Source organism: Hipposideros armiger, unplaced genomic scaffold, assembly GCF_001890085.2.
Source record: "Hipposideros armiger isolate ML-2016 unplaced genomic scaffold, ASM189008v1 scaffold_426, whole genome shotgun sequence".
NCBI lineage: Eukaryota > Metazoa > Chordata > Mammalia > Chiroptera > Hipposideridae > Hipposideros > Hipposideros armiger.
In genome coordinates, this window is record NW_017731776.1 from 93,736 (window position 1) to 113,559 (window position 19,824).

A 19,824-nucleotide genomic window follows, 5' to 3' on the forward strand; every position below is an offset into this window, starting at 1 on the left:
CCTCTCTCTGAGCCACGTTTGAGGATAGGGGCTAAACTCGAGGGGCGGGGGGGTGACCCAGAGGTAATGCGGCTTTTTCCTAAAGCCCAGGGACCCCGTCCTGTGGTCACTCCTGTGTGTGTAGGGAGAGGGGGGTCGTGGCTGGACCTCCGCCCAGTGGCCAGACACTGAAGACACCAAGTTTGCCTTGCTGGGGGAAGTTTGGCAGGTGCCTACCCCTCTCTGGGCCCCAGTTTCCTCTATCAAGTGAAGGGTTGGGCCAGATGACTTCCAAGGCCCAGCCCTTAGAGTCATGCAGGCCTCTTCCTGCCTCCAGGCAGCCCTCTGCCAGCTGGGGGCACTGAGGGGGTAGGGAGTTGGGCTTCAGGAGACCAGGTCCTCCCAGGCCTGGTTCTCTGCCCTCCCGCTTCCCAGCCTCAGCCCACTGTTCAGACGGTACTCCGCTTGCTGGGTTCACTCTGTGCTGCCCGAGGCCACTCTGCTCCATCCTAAGCCCCCAGGACGCCTCTGCTTTCTGCGATGACCCCTCTTGGTCACCTCCACCCCTCCCTATTGTTCCGCCCGCTGCCCCAAGTCCCAGGCAATATGAACACCCAAGGTACCCACTCCACCTTTTCTCCCTCCTGGCCAGTTCCTTCCCCTCCCTAGTCCTGCTAACTGTCCGCCTTGCTTAGCTTAGTGCTGCTGGGGGACATCCCTGCAAAGCAGTGAGTGATCCCATAGGCAGAGGCCCTCCCCAGGGCCAGGTGAGGCTCCACCACTCAGCAGTCTGGGGGCCTCACCACTTCCCCTAGGGTCTCTCTGCTTGCTGAAGCTGACCTCACTTTTAGTGTCCAACTTTGCTTGCAAAAGAGTCCCCAGGAGATTTGTTAAAAATTACCCACCACCACCCCCAATTCTGACTAAGACTGGAGGGAGGCCCAAGATGTGTGTTTTAGCAAAGCACCCAACGCACTGTACTGCCTGCCCCTCTGAGAACCCTAAGAGCCTGTTGGGGTAGGAATGCTTGAAATCCCACCCCCACCCCAAAGGAGTCCACCCATAGTGTCCGCTCTACCTGCCACCTGCTCCCTCCCACAGATAGGACCTGGAAGGTGACTGTGCCCCCTGGCTCCGCCCCCTCCTGCAGAAGCTGCCGCATCCACTCGTGGACATGTAGCAGCTCCCTGTCTTTAAAACCCCCTCAAGTCTAAGTCCCCGAGGCTTCCCTGTCCTTCCCTCCCAGCTAGGCTTCAAGAAAGGCTTGTCTGCACTTGACTCCCCTCTTCGTCACCTCTTCCGCTGCACCCAGAAGGCACCAGTGACTCAGGGCCTGGCCCCATGGCTCTCCCCACGCAGGCCATGGCTTTGGGTGCTAAGACTCCACCCCTCGCAGTTCCCCTCCAGCCTCCCACTTGGCCTGTCTGCGGTGTCTCTGTCTCCCTACCTCCTCAGTCACCTTCCATCGATGGTGGCTCTGAAACCCCTCCAAGCCTCTCTCAAGCTCCGCCTGCTTCCTGGACACCTCCCTCCTAGAGGCACCCCAAGTTCATGACACCTTCCCACAGCCTTCCCCTCCCCAGGTGCCCCGGGTCAGGCAGTGGGTCCTCCACCGGCCAGGTCCCTGGGAGTGGTCCTGGGTGACTCCTCCCTCAGCCCACCCCATCCACTGAGGCACTTGGTGTCCATCCCCACTGCACTTCGCAGTCCAGGCCCCATCCTCCCCTGCCCGGTGACCTCGCCAGCCTCCCTGCCTCTCCCTCCCTCCGCACTGGTGCCGGTGGTGGTTTGAAAATGTGAATCTGCTCGTGTGTCACTCCCCTGCTGTAGAGCCTGCCGTGGCTCCCCAGGGCACCGAGGTCAAGTCCTTAGCTCAACTCCAAGCTCTTTGTCATCTGATCTGTTTGCCCTCCTTCTCCAATTCCTCTTTAGTCCTCCCCCACTCAACCTCTCTTTAACTAAAAACAGCTTACGGTTCCCTAATACTCCATGTTCTTTTGGAACGCTATACCTTTGCACATGCTGTGCCCCTGCCTAGAATGACCTTGGCTACCTTGGAGGCCCAACTCAAGTCTCATCTCCTCCAGGCAGCCTTCCCTGACTTCCCCAAAGCCCTTTCACACTGATCGTCAGTCATCCCCACCTTTCCTGAGATCAGGAGCCAAGTTCTGTGCATGTCTGTGCCCCTGGCACAGTACTTGGCACATAGTAGGAACCTGTGACATGCCTGCTGAAGAAAGAACTCAAAGGGAGTGTCATGCTGGTGGGGGTGGAGGTAGACTGGGAACCAGGAGACAGGCCTGCTCCAGGCCCCTTCCTCGCCCCTGGTGTGATCGTGAGGCTGACTCAGCCTTTCTGAGCCCGTTTCCTCCCAGGGTTCCAGAAGGAGCCCGTCACTTGCCCCGTTCCCCACTCTGACCTGAGGGTGACCAAACCGTTGCCTTCCTGGGGCTGCTCCTGGAGCCAGGTTTGGTGCCCGGGGCCCCATTCAATCCCCAGAACAGGGTTTCGGATCAGACGGCTTTATTCCACAGGGTAGCTGAGCTCACCTCCAGGTGAGAGTGGGCAGTGGAGGCCCAGGGGGTGAGGACCCTGCATCCCCGAGCACCCCACCCTTTGGCTCACGGTGGCAGCTGGCCCACTTGGCTATCTCCAGGGCTCTGAGCACCCCACCCCCCACCCCTTTCAAGTGAGGCTGGGGGCTTCGCAGGCTGGAATCTTCTCTCTGGAGAGGGTGCTGCCCATACAGGCTCTGCACGGGGATGAGGGTGAGGGGCTCAGACACTCCTGCTGGGACCTGGAAGTGCATTTTTGCTGCTGAACCATTTCCCCCCAAAGTCAGCAGAGGAGGAAGGGGAAAGAGGAGAGGGAACCAGGAGGTGACAGTCTGGATATGAGTCTACCAGCTGGGCCTGGTGACCATCCCACGTCCTCCGGGGAAGTTGACCACCAGCTGAGGGCCGTCCTCCCTCCTCGTGCCCTCTCCGGGGCGATGCCAGGGAGCAGGCCGGGCGAGGGGATGCCACCTCCTGCCGCCAAAAGGCCCTCCCGCCCCAGAATACTTGTTCCCCCGCCTGGAGGCTGCCCTGAGCACTCAGTCTGGGAGGTGGGCCCAGCTCTGCTGGTGGGCAACTCCTCAGGTCAGCACCTGCTGGATCCAGCCAATCACACCAGTGATGCGGGTGTAGACGCCAAAGTAGTTGGGCCGGCCGCAGCCCAGGCCCCAGCTGACCAGCCCCGCCAGGAACCAGCGGCCGCTGGGCTCCCTGCACACCAGTGGACCGCCCGAGTCACCCTGAAAGGGGGAGAGGAGAGACAGGGTTGCATCAGGGTGAGGGTACTCTCTTTCCAAGCGAGGCTCCTGACTGCTGGGGGCTTCCTGAGTGACAGCGAGAAAGTGGTATCGCCTTTTGAAGACTCTGCTTCCCCTGCAACTTGGTCTGGCCTCCAGCGGGTCCTGGCTGTCATGGAACTGAGGATGTGTCCCCATGCTCCATCCGCCTCTGCCTTCTTCTGTGGGCTTGCTCCTTCCAGTCCTTTCTACTGTGTCACCTTGGGCAAAGTGCCTTGCGGTGGGCAAGGAGCAAGGCGCAGAACTGGGTTGGAGCCTCAGACCTGCCCTCAATGGGTCTCTTCTGACTGGTGGCCTGCCACCTGGGGCAAGTCTCTCAACCTCTTTGAGCCTCAGTTGCATCATCTGTAAAGTGGGGACAGCCACCCCCCACCTTGCTGGGAGCCCATAGGGCTTCAGCAAGCTAACGTGAGCAGAAGGCCAGGCCCTGGGAGATGTGAGCGGCGCCCTCTCCCTCCTGTCGCCCAGCCCCACGGGAGTCACCTGGCAGGCATCCTTCTTGCCCTTGTGGTAGCCGGCACACAGCATACGGGGTGTCACCTGATAGTGATAAGCCTCACTGCACAGGTCCTGCGGGATCAGCTGCACGTCTACCTTCTGCAGACCATTGCTGGTGGGACCTGCCCGGTGGGGTCAAAGGCAGAGGGCAGAGGTGAGAAGATCTGAGGTGCCCGGGAGCTCCCACTCTTCCTTCCACTACTCCCCTCGAATCTCAGGAGACCCCTTCACCTCCTACCCTGCCCAGCCCCTGCTGCTCTGCCTCAGATCCCCTGTTCTGGCTCCCCTGTGAGCCGTCCATGGGACAGAGTCCCACCCAAAGCCTGTCTGTACCTGTACCTCCCCTCCCTTCCCCCTGCTTGAGGCCTCATGGCAGCTTTCCCTCTGTGACTGCCCCGGGGAATTTTCCAGAGCATACATCTGACCCCTCAGTGTCCCTCTAAAACTCGTCAGCATCTCTCCACTGTCCAGCCCAGCGTTTCCCTGCAGGGGCTGAGGATAGAACCCCAGGGGAGCTTCAATATGCACTGTGCCTGGTCCCACCTGGAGATGGTCTGTTTGCCTGGGATGGGGCCAGGGCTGCGGTGTTTTTCTCAACGCCCTCAGGTGGTTCTAAAGCACAGGTCCGAGGAGAAGCCCTGGCTCACGACCCTTACCGTGGGCCAAGAGGCCCGCCCGTCTTTCCTGCCCGTCATCACCCAGACCCACCTGCCCTGGGCTTGCCTCCGGTGCTGGGTGTTCTCAGGGCTCCCTGGGTTGCCACTTGTCCATTAATGGGAATGCCTTTCCCCTTTCTTCAGGACACTGCCAACTCGTCTTCCAAGCCTCAGCTTAGCCTGCCCCTCCCCCTGGAAGCCTCCCTGACTCCACCTATGTAGGTGCCTCCTCTAGGCTGCCTGTACCTGCCCATCCAGGTCAGCTCTTAGCACTGTCTCCCTGAAGAATGTTCTCTTCTCATCTTTGTGTCCCCTTAGCCCAACTCGATGGCTGGAATATAGTAGGTGCTCAAAACGTGTCGTTGAGGCCAGCCGAGTAGCTCAGTTGGTGAAGAGTTAGCTTAAGAGTGTGAGCTCTGAGCAACAGGGCTGCCGGTTCGATTCCCAGCCTGAGCTGAGCTGCTGCTGAGCTGCCAACAGGTGGCAGGATGGTTCAGCTGGTGAGAGCACGTGCTTCTAACAACAAGACTGCCTGTTTGATGGTGGGCTATGCCCGCCCACAACTAAGACTGAATTTGGCACCTTGAGCTGAGCTGCTGTCCGGATGGCTCGGTGGATAGAGCGTGCGCTCTTAACAACAAGGCTGCTGGTTCCACTCCTGCATGGGATGGTGGCTACGCCCACCCGCAACTAAGATTGTAACACAGCACCTTGAGCTGAGAGGCCACAAGCTGCCGACAGGCAGCCAGATGGTGACTGGCACCCTCCCAACTAAGATTGAAGAACAACAAATTGGATGGTCCTCCTCCCCAATTCCCCAATTAAAAAAAAAATGTGTCTGAACAAACGAATGAGCGAGTGAACCAACCCTTGCTTTACCACTCTTCTCACTTGTCATCCTTTTGGACAAGTCAGTCACTTTTCATCTGAGCCTCAGTTTCCCCACCTATACATGAGCTCCACAGTCCTGCCTGTTCCCAGATTGTAAACCACTGTACGCATTTTTAAAGCTACCACCACCACAAAGGGTGCAGGGCATGGCTGTGGTTCTGCCAGCCCAGGCCTGTGTTCACAGAACTGAGAGGTGTCCTCTAGGGATGGCCAGCTGTGGTCAGCTTAGGCAGGAAGGGGAGAATCCCCATTTCTGAGAGGCAGTAGCAGGAACAGCAGGGGTTCTGGGGTCAGGCAGTCCTGGGTTCTAGTCTCTGCTCCAACTCTCTCTGGCTATGTGACTGAGCAACTGCTAAATGTCTGAGCCTCCGTTATCCAATCCATAAAATGGGGCCATAATACCCACCCCCTAAGGTTATTGGGTGGATTAAATTAAACCATGTCCCTCTAAAATCCAATCTTAATTAAGAGTCTCTCCTGCCACCTCCACCCCCCCACCCCCCACACACACATAAATCTCCACCCGCTACTGGCCAAGGAGCAGAGGGTTGGAGTTTGCCTGCGGGCTGTGGGGTTCCTGACCTGCCCCTTCACCCCACACGCATCCCCCAAGATAACCTTCCATGATTTCAGTATTCCTTAAATGCACTTCAGGGTAAGGAAGGGCCAGGAGGGCAGGGACCCACGGGTAGTTAAAGATTGTTTTCTTCTGTGAAATCCAACCCAACATAATCCCAGGACTAGCAGGCCTCAGGACTGGAGCTCTGGGGCCCCTAGCCCCATCCCCTCCAGGCTAGATGTTGGGGGAGGCCCGCGGCCCCCATCCCCACTCCCCGCAGGCCTGCTCACCACCCTCACGCAGGGCGCCCCAGCCAGTGATCCAGCAGTGCAGGCCCGGCTCGAAGAAATGGGAGGGCGCCGGCAGGCAGACAGGGCGCACGGCAGGCGAGCGCACCACCGGGTGGTCCAGCTGTAGCAGGGCCACGTCGTAGTCGTGGCTGTCCTCCTCGTGGTACGGGTGCAGGAACAGGCGGCTCACCTTGAAGGATACTTCGCCCGGCCAGCGCGAGTTCTGCCACACCTTGCCCAGGAACACCGTCCACAGTGCTGGGGAGGCCATGCTGGGGGCGGGGAGGGTGTGCCGTTCAATGGCCGCTTTGCCCATTGCAGACCCTCGGGATAGCCAGCGTCCCCACCTGGGATACCGTCCCCCACACGCATACCCTCCCTGCACTGGAAGGCCGGTGGCTGGCGAGTGGGAGTGTTCAGTGTCTGCTCGGGAGCCCGCCTGCCTGGGCTCCTGCCCCAGCTCCATCCATTGCTAGGTATGTGTGCCTCTCTAAGCCTCCTTATCTAGGAAACGGGACTAGCACCTGCTGCTCCTGTGGGCCCAAGGGAATGCAATAAGCCCGCATGTAAAAACTGATCATAGCGCCAGGCATCTGGCAAGCATTTTTCTCCTTTTTATCTGCACACTTTATGGACGGGGCTGCTGTGAACCCGCTGAGACTTAGTCCTCACCAGGAGGGGGTGGGAGTTGAATGTGGAGGAATCAACAGAGAGTAGACCTTGAAGACCCCTGGATGCCAGGTCAGCCTCCAGGCCTTTCTTTACCTTGCGGGCAGAGGGGAGCCAGGGATGGAGTGAAACAGAGCGAGGTGGTCAGACCACACTCAGAAATAGCCCCGGGCAGCCGGGCAGAGAATACACAAGGCAGCTGGGCTCGGGGCTGCCAGGGTCACAGGGGTGATGGTGGCAGCGTGGAGGGGCAGTGGTTGCGGGTTCATCTGGAGCACTGAGAGGACCTGATGTCTGGTTCTGGACATAAGAAGGGGGTGCCCTGGCGGCTCCGGGCCTTTGACTGGGGACTGTGTAGACCCAGGACAGGAGAGGAGGTGTGAGAAGAGCCCAGGGCTGGCCATGCTGGGAGTAGGGTCTGGGGACACAGAACATAGGGCTGGGGGTGGAAGGAGGCATTGTAAGCTCCCCACCATGCAGATGGGGACGATGTCGTGAGGCTGGGTGAGATGTCCCCGCTTGGAGGCACACTGGGAGGAGGAGGTTATGGCCTATGACCAGGCCGGGCAGTTCTGCTCTCTGCTGTACCCCCAGTATCTAGCACAACCCCTGGCACATAGCAGGAACACAACAAATATTGCTGACTGGGTGAACGAGTGAATGAATGAATGAATGAATGAATGAATCACAGACCCAACTTAAAACAAAATACCACACGCAGAGCACAGAGAGGATGAGCAACCTGTCCAGGGTCACAGAGTATGTTGTTCATGGTAGAGCCAGGACTGAACCCCAGTGTGGGAACAGCCAGTTTAGGGGGCTCCTCACCATCCTTCCCTCGGTCTGCGATGCGCTCAGACACCGCACTGCCCTGCCACGGCCTTCCCTACCCCATCTCGCAGGGTCTCGGTCCCCACGCCCTCCCTCTCACCTGTCCTCCTGGAAGCAGTGGGCAGCTGTTATCACCCAGCGGTCAGCGATGAGGGCCCCCCCACAGATGTGTCGGCCCCGCACCTGGAGGCTGGCCTGCCATGGCCACTCGCCCTCCGAGGACATGGCCCCACCCACAATGCGGCCGGAGGGGCCCTGGAGGCCACAGTCTGGGGGAGGTGGGAGAGGACAAGGATGGACAGAGGCGGAGGGGCGGGAGAGAGGCCGATGAGACAGAGAAGGGGGAGGGACAGAGGGAGAGCAAAGAAAAAACATGAAGGGAAAGCATGCAGGACAGAGGGCGGGAAAGAGGCAGGCAGGACCAAGATGAGGGGGCAAAGGTAGGAGAGGGAGACATGAGCAGATGGTGAGCTTCTCTCCAGCTTCCCGGGGTCGCACCGCCTCCTTCCCTCCCACATGCTAGGGCCCGGGGGGTGCACAGGCTCTTCTGCCCACCCCACCCTGCTGGAGCCCCCCAGCAGCCAGGTAGGGCAGGCTCACCACAGCGCTGCTCATCCGAGCCATCCCTGCAGTCAGGCCGCCCGTCACACTGCGGGTTGGGCTTCTTCACACAGCTGCGGTCCTCACACTGGAAGGTGAAGGTCCCACAGGGCACCCCTGGGATAGAGGGGGTGGGGGCAGGGCACAGAGGGTGGGTCCCTGAGCCCAAGGGAGCCTATAAAACAAGGCCCAGGGAAGATGGAGCCTGGAAGAGGCCAGGAGGTGACTGGTAAAGGTCTCTTGATCATAATGAAGGGTCCCCTGAGGCTCCTTAAGTGTCTCCTAAAGGCAGGCTATGTCCCTTCCCCACCCCCCACCTCCTACTCCCCCACCCACCTCAGACTATTCTGTCGAGAGCAAGGCTATGTCTCCCCTCTCAGATTTGGGGTCCTGCCTCCCCACCAGGTGTACCTGAAGGCAGAACTGGGCCTCCACTTTCAGGCTAGGCTCGCAAGAGCAGAGCTAGCCTCTTCCACTAGACTAAGGCTTCCCTCTTAGCCTGGCGCTCCTCCAGGTCCTGGCCACACCAAGCCACCCACCTGCTCCTCACTGTCTTCAGTGTGAAGAACTTTCTGATCCAACACCTGGTCTTCGCCTGGTCTCCTTTCTTCCCGCCTATTTGAATGTTACCTCTCTTCAAGGCCCAATTCCAAGCCTGCCTCCTCCAGGAAGCTTTTCCTGCCTAATCTCCTCCCCACCCTTCAGGCTTCCTATGCTACTGGACATAGTGTCCAGGAGGCTTTGGGCAGACAGAGTCAGCCTCATGTCTTCTTACGAACAGATAATCCCCAAAGGGCTGGGATCGCATCCCTGGTGTCTTTTACTCCCACCTCCTCCCTCGGCCTTGCCTATCCCTGGGTAGTCTGCAAGTGTTGGTTGGATGGGTGGATGGATGGATGGATGGATGGATAAAACAATGGACACAGATAGGAGACTGGGCAGACCAACGGCTAGGAGGATTGATGGTCCACTAGAGAGACTGACAAACATCTAGAAGGATGGATAGCTGCGTGGACATAAAGATCAATGGACAAATAGGTAGTTAGAGCAGTGGATGGATGCATGCATACATGCATTAATGGACGCATGGTTGGAGGGTAGAACAATGGACACACAGACAGGTAGTTGGGTAAACCAATAAATGGGTAGATTGACAGTTTAGTGGATAGGAAGATAGATGGTTGGACAGGCCAGTGGATGGATGGATGGATAGAAGAATGGATGGATGGATGGATGGATGGATGGATGGATGGATGGATGGATGGAAGGACATATGGACATACTGACATACTTGCAGATGAGTTGGTAAGTATTTGGACAAGTGGGCAGAAACCTTTGCCAAAGAAGCATGCAGGAGGACCAAGCTGTCTGGCTGAGACCATTCTTTGGTTTCCCTCTAGATACCTGGTCACACCCCACCCTACCTTCCTGGCACTGCTCTTCGTCACTTCCGTTGAGACAGTCAGGCTGCCCATCACAGACCCTGGACAGTGAGATGCATGTGCTGTCCTCTTGGCACTGGAATGTGGCTCTGCAAACTGTGTGGGGACACAGAGAGGGGTCAGGTAGGAGGGAGCCAGAGGAACCAGGCTGGGAATGCCAGATGCCTGTAGGACATGTATTGCATGTCATAGTCACAAATCTTTCTCAGCTACTTTACACCTGAGTTTCGCAGCAGCCTGGTGAGATACTCTATTTCATTGGTGGAAACAGCAATGAAGTGACTTGTCCAAAGTCGGTCGGCTCAGCCAGAACTTGAAGCCAGATGTTCTGGTTCCAAATTGAGACGTCTTCCCCAGCACCCAGGCAGATCACCCCAGGAGAAGGCACATCCTTCCCTCCTCTCCCCACATACTAAAAGCGTTGATGTGACGGGACAGGGGTAGGTCTGGGGAGATCAAATCAGGACAGGCTAGTGACCCTGGGGGCCAGAGACCAGGATTCAGAGAAAGAGGTATTATTCCAAGAATGCCCTGGCTTGGGGACTCCCCTGAGCCCCTTCTGCAGGGCTGGGCAGCGGTGAGCACAACTCCAGTAAGAATTGGCAACTCCAGTCTGAACCCTGAAGTGGAGAGGTAAGGACCCATTCAAGGGAGGGAGATAGAGGATTTGCTCCTTGGCCTCCGGGGCCTGTCTGCCTCTGCTTGACAGCCTCCTCCTTCCTGTCCCTCCTCTCATCCGCTAGGTTCCTTCTTGGATGGAAGGCTGGGACAGAGGCTGGGGGTGATGGCCTGGTGGGGAATCGGGAAGCCTGGTCTCTGCCGCTGCTCCATGGGGTGGCTCTGGGAGGCCACTTTCCCATGCGGTGCTTCCATCTTGCCACCTCAGCACTGAGAGAGATCCCCACTTCCTGGGTGCTGATAGCTGGAAACTGCACTTGTTGGTGGGGTCTCTACTCAAAAGGGTGGGCTCAGCTCAGCACAGAGAAGGTGAGGAGAGAGGAGGGGGGGACGGGCGGGCTGCTCACCACAGTTTCTCTCATCCAGGCCGTTGGGGCAGTCCTTGACTCCGTCGCAGGTGGGCACACAGAGCCCATTCACAGAGCAGAGGAACTCTCCAGGGCAGGCTGGGGGAGGGAGGGCACCATTAGGACGTGTGCCATCATGAAAACACCTGTAGATGCTGCACCTGTGTGCTACACAGGTATATGCCCACGTGTACACACACCTGTGTACGTGGTCCACATGGACATCCGTGTCCAGGCACACACACGCAGCATAAACTTGGGTGTGTGTGAGTGTGCACACCTAGTGAACACATGACTGCCTTGCATATATAGACACACGTAAAGCTATATACGTTTGTGCACAGGTGCACACGTGTTCACATGCGAATACACACACACACACACACACACACACTCCCTTTGTCCAGCCTCTTGGTGCTTCCAGGGATGGCAAAGGGGCCGGGAGAAGCTGTGGGGCTGGGGGTGCCCACCCTGCTCGCAGCCAGCCCACACTCACGGTCTGACTGGTTGTACAAGCTGTAGAGCACCTGCACGCCGGGCCCCGTGAGGGAGATCTGCGAGGTGAAGTTGATGGTGATGCCGGCGGTGGTCACCACGGGGATCCTCTCGGCGTAGGGCTGCAGGGTGCGCAGGCCACACAGCCTGGGGGTGACCAGAGAGACACTCAGGCCCACATGGGCCTGTCCAAGGGAGGAGCTGCCTGGGCTTCTGTGCGGACAGGGCAAGGACAGGGCGGCCAGAGAGGAAGGGGGGGCCGCACCTCCACCCCCACCTCCTCTGTCTTGATTCCTCCCTTGAGTGACCGCTCACCCCCAGAGTCATCTTCTAGAAAGCAGCCTGGCTATGTCACTCCCCTGCTGAAAAATGTTCAATGGCTCCCCATTGCCTGCAGGATAAAATTTAAAGTCTGGATTCTAGTCCTGTCACCTAGCAAGTCAGGGTCCTTCTCTGAGCCTACTTTCCTCCCTTACAAAATAATGGAAATTTGATCTCTGTTGACCTGAGTTCTGACAAAAAGGCTTCCATGTGTCAGCAGCAGAGGCAGAAGACGTGACTGGTCTGCTCTCTGTAGACAGGAGAGGACGTTCCCTTTGTGCTCAGTGAGAAGGCAGCAGTGCTCCCGCTCAGGCACTGTCCCTCCCACCGAGACACCTCCACAGCCCTGGTGGTCTCTCTATGACCCTGTGGGCATGAAGGAGGCACCGGTCCTGCGCTACAGGACCTGTAGCGCAGTGCTGATGGGTAGCTCCTTCTCCGTGCATGACCACACCTGGCGGGACCCTCCTCCAGCCATGGAAACACCCCTAAATCCTTGCTGGACCACTCCCCTCCCAAGAAGACACTTTTGTTTCCATAGAGCAGGTGGGAGAACCTCCACAGAGAGACAGAATTCTCCCCAGAAAACAGGTAGGCATCCTCCCATCTCCAGGGTGGGGGGCACAGGGCACTCGTCCCACGTGGAGTCTTGGTGGACCTTGCCTCACAGAGCAAGTGGGCGAGCCAGTGGAGCAGACACAACCGCACACCCAGAGCCGGACCCTCCACGAAGAGCAGCATGGAGTTCCCTGCCTTCCCAGGTGGGACACCCTCACAGGACAAGTGGGTCAGGCCCACAAGCTCATAGAATGTCCCCACAGGGAAGGGGGGGGTACCCTCACAGAGCAAATACGAATGCCTTTACAGAATACGGTTTGAAAGATCTACAGAGAGAGAGGCAAACGTGCCCCAGCAGGTAAGGTCGGAGGAAGTCAAGAGAGCAGCTGGGAGTGAGTGCTCCATAGTGCGAACACCCCACAGAGCAGGTCGCCTGATTCCCAGGGGCCAGGCACGTCCTCAGAAATTTTAAAACATGTTAAGCACTTAGTTCAATTAATCAATCAGAGAGTTAACCAATGAAAACTGAGGAGGAGCTTCAGCGCTATGGTAACCCCTCAAGCTGGGGGCTGGACACAGTTGCACCCTCTCATCCGCCTTCCCCCGCCCCCCATTGGCAGCAGCTTGGAAAGGCCTCCTTGTACAAGGATTTCGATCTTGAAGAAACTCTACCCGGGGCCAGAATCCAGTCTGCTGAGGACCCAGGAAGACCCACCCAGCCTGCTCAGGGGGAGGTGGGCAACCTGACTCTCACTGCAACATGAGCTTCAGGAGCTGAGCTTTCATGTCCCCCACATCTCCCCACAGACCTGGCCTAAGGTATGGTGTCCTTATACTGTCTGGCGGCAGCGGCCAGACACCGCTGCAGTCCAGGAACCCCTGGGGGTCCAGGGTTAAAATTATTCTCATAATAATGCACAAGGATACAGTGGAATTTTCCTGAAACTGTGTGATTTTGCTATGGTAACCAATTGAATGTAGAAGCAAATGTGGGGACCCAGTTACGGTCTATTAATCCAGTTACTAAAGAAAGTTGCAAAAATGTAAAATGATAATGTTTTTCTCACCAAGTATTTTTGGTTTTGGTAAATGTAACTTTTAAATAAAATGTGTTATTTATGTTAAAATGTTATGGGCTTATTATTATTTTAAAAGCATTGATAAATATTTTTAAGTTTTCTCAGTTTTAATTTCTAATACTTAAATATAAATTATATAACCTATATAAAAACTCTTTGGGGTGCTCAGTAATTTTGCAAAGTGTCAAGGGGTCCTGAAGTGGAAAGTTTTGAGAACCACAGCTCTACACTGATTCCCACAGTCCAGGAGGCCAGACACACCACTAGGGGGCACCCCCGAGCAAGCCTGGCCCTTCTTGTCTTGTTAAAACTGAATAAACAAGAGGGTTTCTTCATTTGTTTGTTTTTAAAGTGAATACACAAACGTTATCATGGAGTATTATCCCCAGAGAACTGCCTTGGGGAGCAGACGGCAGCTAGGGGAATACTGAGGAATACTGAGAGGAGGAAATGAAAAGTTAAGTGCATCCATCCCTGAACATCTTCAGGTTCAGGGACTTGGGGCGCTATCTCCACACAGTCCCTGAAGCTTGTGAGGAGACAGGAAGGAACCGGAGCCGGGTGGGAGGGGAGTGGAACATTTCAATCTAGAAGAACTTGGGAGCTACAGGGTCACCCAAAGCTTTGGCCAGGAGCTGTAAGGTACCAGCGCCTGTGGACAGGGTGCCTTCTCTACTGGCATCCGAGAGAGAATTCCGGAATCAGCCTGTGGCTCAGCCCAGTACCCCAGGAACCTGCCCAGTCTGGGCAGCATTAGTTCACACCTGGGAGGCCTGGGGCAGGGGCGGGGGTAGCAGAATTCATGGGCCATGCTTCTTGGTTAGTAGGGAGCAGGCAAGAATTCAAGGCAGAGGCTGTAATCTAGTGACGCAGGTTGAGTCACTCCACTTAAAGATGACCTGTTTGGTCTATGAAGTGTTAAATGTTTTTTCAAATTTAGTTGCCAGCTAATTTCACATAATAATCTAGACCAGGGGTCGGCAAACTTTTGAGACGGAAGAGCCAACCCTGTCCTTCACAACAATTTAAAAATTATTCGAGAGCCATAAAACAAATGGAATCACCATTATGTGAATACTATCCTTCAAAAATTTTATAAATGAAACTATGATAGTTTTATTTTCATTTTCAATTTTACTTCAGAGCCACGTGTACGTGCCCAAAGAGCCTCATGTGGCTCGCGAGCCGCAGTTTGCCAATCCCTGATCTAGACTCATGCTTCTCCTGAAAAATAAGCCCAGAAACAATGGCTAGTGTTTGAGGCCGCCCGAATTAGGGAAGTCACATGTGCCCTGCTAACTAGGTCTCTACCTCTCCCACTGTCCCCCGAGCAGCTTGCCTCATGGAACTACACACAAGCCTGGCCTCTTTGTCCATCTGCGTTTCTGGTTCCTGCTGCAGAGTCTCTAGGAGAGAGTACACATCCTCTAGCTCTCCAGTTCCTCCCCACCCACCAAATGCAACCTCCTCCCCCACAAGCCCTCTCCAAGAGGCACCCGAAGTCTGAAGGCTGTGGAACCCACCTCGTCTCAGCTACAGCGTGCTGAAGGCACATTTCTGCACTGTGGTCTACCTTGCTTTCTCACCTCTCTAGATTTAGAGATTTTTTCCCTTCTTGCCTCAGATGGACCTGTCAACCTTCTTGTAACTCCACACAGGGAAGAATTCAAGAAATATTGGATGGGTGGCTGGCTGGGTGGGTGGTTAGATGGTTAGATGAGTGGATGCATGCATACATTCCCTTCCCTAAGGACAGGTTAAATGGGGAGCTGGGTCAGAGAAGGCAAACTCTAAAGAAGAGAGGACAGAAGCATCTGATGTGGTGGCCAGAGCATTGCACCTGGAGTTGCAGAGCTGAACTTGAGGCCCAGCTTTGCCACATGAACCAGCTGTGTGATCCTGGGCATATGGCTTAACCTCAGCAAGCTTCAGTTTTCATGTCTGTAAAATGGAAGTGATATTATCTCCCTTGTAGGATGTTTTAAGGAACACATGAGAAAGTGACTTTTTTGAAAGCAAGCTGCTGACCATTGTCAGGCTGTGAATGCATCCATGGCAGCAGCTGTAGTTCTGTCGTCCTCATTTCCAGCACCCAGCCTAGGGTCAGACCCTCAGCGATGCCCAGGGAGCCTCGATGGTGACAGGCAGTGCTGAGCACCCCCCAGTGGCTCAGGGGAGCCAAAGGGCCACCCTATAGCCAGGTCAGGCCAACGGAGGCTCCAGCAGGCTGAAAAAGCCAGTGGTTCTTCCTGTCCCCATTGGCGAGAAGTAGGTGGAAATAGTTGGGTAGATCACAAGAAAAGTGACATCACAGGAGAGGAAGCTGGCGAGGGGCAGGTTCCCAGAAAGGGGGAAGCCTTGCTGCGGTGACGCCCAGCCAGGCTGGGTTCTGGGTTCTGTGAAACCAAGCAGCTGGGGCTGAAGCTCACAAGGCCAAGTCCCTCCCCTGCCTCCAGGCAACTCAGAGGGCATAAGGCTGGGGTCAGGTGGGCACTGAGAGAAGTTGGGTAGAAAGCAGGGAGGTGGGGAGAGGCAGAGAGGGCTCAGAGGAGTGAGGCGATGTGCGCAAGGATGCCCAGCCAGCGGAGGGAGCCCAGACCAGCCTTTCCTCCTCACTACGCTGGCATCTGAGGGGTAAGACACCCTGTCCATGACCCCCTCACCCCCTCTGTTTTTCCTTGTCACTCTGGGCCCAAAGACTGTGCCTCTCTCTCCTTACAAACCCTGTGCCTGGAAATCTATACCCTTCCCCAGGCCTCTCATGTCTTTGCCACCCACACAAGCAGATTTTCCAACAAATGCTCATTCAAAGAATTTCCCAGCATCTACATAGGATGATCATTATCAAAAAGAAGATCATAACTAGAGGAAACAGTCTGTCCAGTGCTTATAGTTTGGAGATACGCCTCTGCCTTCCCCTCCACACTCAGAAACGGGCAGGAGCCTGGGGGCAGGGGGCCATGAGTCTCCACCTCGGGACCCCGGATCCTTACCGAAGGATTGAGAAGATAGAAATGGGACTTTCCTGGCTGCTCTCTGAACTGGTGAGAGACACAGAAACTGTCAGTCCTCTCACCAGGGTGCCAATAGATTGGTCTGGTCGGGAATGCCTTGGCCAAGAGAGTGAACAGCTGGCACAGCTGCTCAGAGGTTCTGCGGGAAGAATCTGCAATAGCGTGAGCACTTCCGTGTGCACACATACGTGCACGGATGCATGCACACATAAGCACACTCACACCACCTTACTCAACTCTGGCTCCTTCGGCTACAAGTTGAGTGACTTTCTGCACATGACTTTTCCTCTCTGAGCCTCAGGTTACTCTGTGGTGCATGATGGCAGCACGGGGGCCTGCCTCCTCACTAGCTTGTTGAAGATAAAGGAAATAGCACCTCAAACCCCTTAGCTTGGTGCCTGCCCCGCACCAAGTGTCGAGAGCCAACTGTTATTAATTCATGGCGGCTGCTTTCTGGAGCTGCACTTTTTCCAGGCCACGCAGACGCAAGTGTCCTCCATCCATTATCTCATTTCGTCGTCCCTGGGTGGGGGGGGGTCTGTTTCATGCCCATTTCCAGATGCGTTACCTGACTCTGGGAGAGGTGAGTCCTTGCTAAGTGGGAAGAGGAGGAGCCAGGATTTGGACACTGTTCTGTTTGGTTTCCACACCTAAGCTCTCTCCACAGTGACATTCCACTAAGAACTAATCAACGCAACGTATTGGGTGACATTTCTCTGATGGGTAAACAATTAAAAGTTGGGAACTTGGGCTGGCCTAACCTCCTGGTTTTACAGATAAGGAAGAAGGCGTCCCCAGAGTTATATGCAGAAACCAGGTGGCCAGACTCGCCTGGCAATTCTTCACCCCCGTGAGGCTGGGGGAGTCATGGGAGGCGAGAGGAGAGGGATGGGGGCACTGGGCTCCCTCAGGCCTCCCCCTCCCCTCCCCACCCACTACCTGGGTGCACCCTGAAGTCTCTCTCCACCATTTCAAGGCAAAAAGACAAGGACAAGAGGCCAAGTCCTTAACCCTCTCTATGCCTCAGTTTCCCCCCCTGCACAATGGGTGAGGGTTGGGCTCAAAGGCCAGTTCAGTTCACGCTTTCTAGAGCTCAGTGGTGCTTTGAGACACTGAGAGGGGGAGTCCCCCACCCCCACCCCAACCTCATTAGAATCTGTCCCAGTGCCTGAAATTCCACCATCGCAGCATCGCTCCTTTTAATTAAGACTGTCCTCATCTGTGGTCCTCATGAAGTCCCTAGCACCCAGTTCCTATCCCCTTGCCCAACGCCTGCCGGCTGCATGAGGAAGGGAGGAGGAAGGCTCTCCAGAGGGAGCACAGTGTGGGCCGCCACGTGTCCTGCTGTTCCGGGTGGTGGGCATGGGAGAGACGCTGGCTGTGGACCCATCTGACACCACCTAATCCCACTGAGCCTCAGGTCCCTTCTGTGGGAAATGGGGCGATGATACTGTGGAGGTCACAGGCCGTTGGGCCAATGAAATGAATGCCCGCGCTGAGCACCAAGCTTGGTGCGGCTGAGTGCCTGGTGCCAGGGCCGGCTCCTGGCTGGTGGAATAGCCATGGGGTGGGGTGGGTGGGCAGCGGGTAAGGTCAGGAACATCAGACCCAGGGCCCTTCTCGCCCTTTCTTGCCCCTCTCCCAGATATCAGATTCAGCTCTGGGGTTGAGAGGAGGGTAGGAAAACACATTGTCGTCATTCAAAGAGCTGTGACTCATGGGCCACTCTCAGGGTCACTCTGTGGGCTCCTGAAGCTTAGGGGTGAGCACAGCCATCCTCAGTCTGGTCAGGCCCCAGGCAGATGGACAGGGATCCCCAAGGGAACGCCATGAAGGATCAAGGCAGTCATGCCCAGAAGTGCCACCCACATACTGGGACTGGTGGAACAAGGTGACTTCTGTTCCCCAAACAGCACAGGGTCAGTCACACCATCTGGTGTCACTTCCCCCCACCCCACTCCCCACAACAGCATGATGGGCCTGAACTCACACCATTGGCATTTTTTCTTTTTCCTTTTAATCACAGTCCCTGATAAGTTGCAAAAGACCTAGAAAGGATGATGGTGAGTCAGCACTGCTAATCCCTGTCACCTCTGCCTGGCTGATGCCTTCGAATAGGATCAACCTATAAGTGCCAGTGAATGTGAACACCAACCCCAGAATCCAAGCGTTCCAGAGTTCCAGAACCTTCCAACTGTAGTTTATTGGAATCAAGAAGTCAGACCTTGCATATTAGAATCCCAGCCTGTTAGGCCCCCCAGAACCCCAGCGTTGGAAGGGAGGTCAGAGGCCCCACCTGCTATTAGATATAGAATCTTCTCTTCAATGTCCTTGGACCTCAGGTGGGGAGGGGACTCCCTGGCTTTGCAAAGCTACTTCAAGATCCCTCTTCTCTCCTGAAGCCTCTGCACCCCAATAATGGAGCCGTGGGGGCCTCCTTCTGCTCCTCCTCCATGCCACCCACTCCCCTTCCAGCCCTCCCCTCCAATCATTATCCTCTATGCCTGAACCTCAGTCATCTTTCTTTCTCTATCGGAGTTCCTGCACAGCGTTTAGACATGGAGCACACCCCTCCCCTTTGTAAAGATCCTCTCCCTTGAATATCTACTGGTTGCCTCCTCTCCCCGGCTCCATTGCCCTGCCTTCCGACCCAGCCTGGGTCCAGGACCCAGGACCACCAGCACCTGCCCGCCCCAGTGGGCACTGACCAATCCTCATCCTACTGATTAAAAAACTGCAGCCACGGCCCCACTGTTCTGCCCATTCTGCCCACCTCCACGAGGGACTCACTTCTTCCTCAGAAACTTTGTCACCAGTGGGGTCAAGGGCAAGAAAAGCAGTTGGGTTTGCAACAGTGTCATTGGCCCTGGCCGTGCAGTTTTCCAGGCAGGAAGCCACCTGATTTTGACCAGGAGCAGGGAGCAGGATAAGGGCAGTGGGGCCTCCAGTTGCACGTGGGTGGTTTAGGGAAAGGCTCTCTAGCACTGCTGAGGCCTGCGGCTTCCGCATCACCACATTTAAGGATTAGGGTACCAGACTGGGTGACGGCACCCAAGGAAATGAAACCGTTTCACTCTAACTAGGATCGACATCCAAGGCGTCTGATGACAAATGAGTGTCTGGGACTATCGGGTGGCAAGAACGGAAGCTGGGGCCTGGGTGGGAGTGTGACAGGGACTGGGTCAAAGGGGCGGGGCACAGGCCTGAGAAGCTCTGACTCCGCCCTCCTCCTGTGCTGCTCCTCTGAGGTCCAGGGCTTGGGCTTCCAGGGGGAGTTCCTGTGGGGAGAGGACGGGGTTCCAGGGGTGGGTACCTCCGGTTCTGGATCATCCACTGGCCCTGGGTGCACGGCAGGTCGTATTTCTGCCTCCGCAGCGCATAGGCGTCAAACCAGAGGGCCAAACCATAGTCTAGAGAGGGCACCTGTGACAGAGGAGCTGGTCACCAGGCTGTGGCTGGTCTGGTGACCCCACCTCCCAGGGCAACAAAGGGAGAAGGAGGCCTGCCAACACAGGGCTGACGTTTGTCAGTCACTCAACAAACATGCATTGCTGTGGCCAACAGA

At 56.2% G+C, this 19,824-nt stretch overlaps 1 protein-coding gene across 6 annotated transcripts in view; it reads right to left on the bottom strand.

The window, feature by feature from the left end:
* Positions 1-74: 74 nt before the first annotated feature.
* TMPRSS6 (transmembrane serine protease 6) overlaps positions 75-19,824 on the bottom strand; it is a 46,229-nt gene continuing 26,479 nt past the window's right edge. For all 6 annotated transcript variants that reach the window (XM_019664645.1, XM_019664643.1, XM_019664644.1 and 3 more), the window contains 9 exons: positions 19,573-19,682; positions 11,289-11,434; positions 10,793-10,891; positions 9,750-9,863; positions 8,326-8,442; positions 7,826-7,994; positions 6,226-6,497; positions 3,815-3,951; positions 75-3,274 (listed from right to left, as the gene is read on the bottom strand). In XM_019664645.1, the coding sequence (XP_019520190.1) occupies positions 3,116-3,274; positions 3,815-3,951; positions 6,226-6,497; positions 7,826-7,994; positions 8,326-8,442; positions 9,750-9,863; positions 10,793-10,891; positions 11,289-11,434; positions 19,573-19,682 (1,323 nt within the window). In that variant the 3' untranslated portion in view covers positions 75-3,115. The remainder of the gene's footprint in view (positions 3,275-3,814; positions 3,952-6,225; positions 6,498-7,825; positions 7,995-8,325; positions 8,443-9,749; positions 9,864-10,792; positions 10,892-11,288; positions 11,435-19,572; positions 19,683-19,824) is intronic.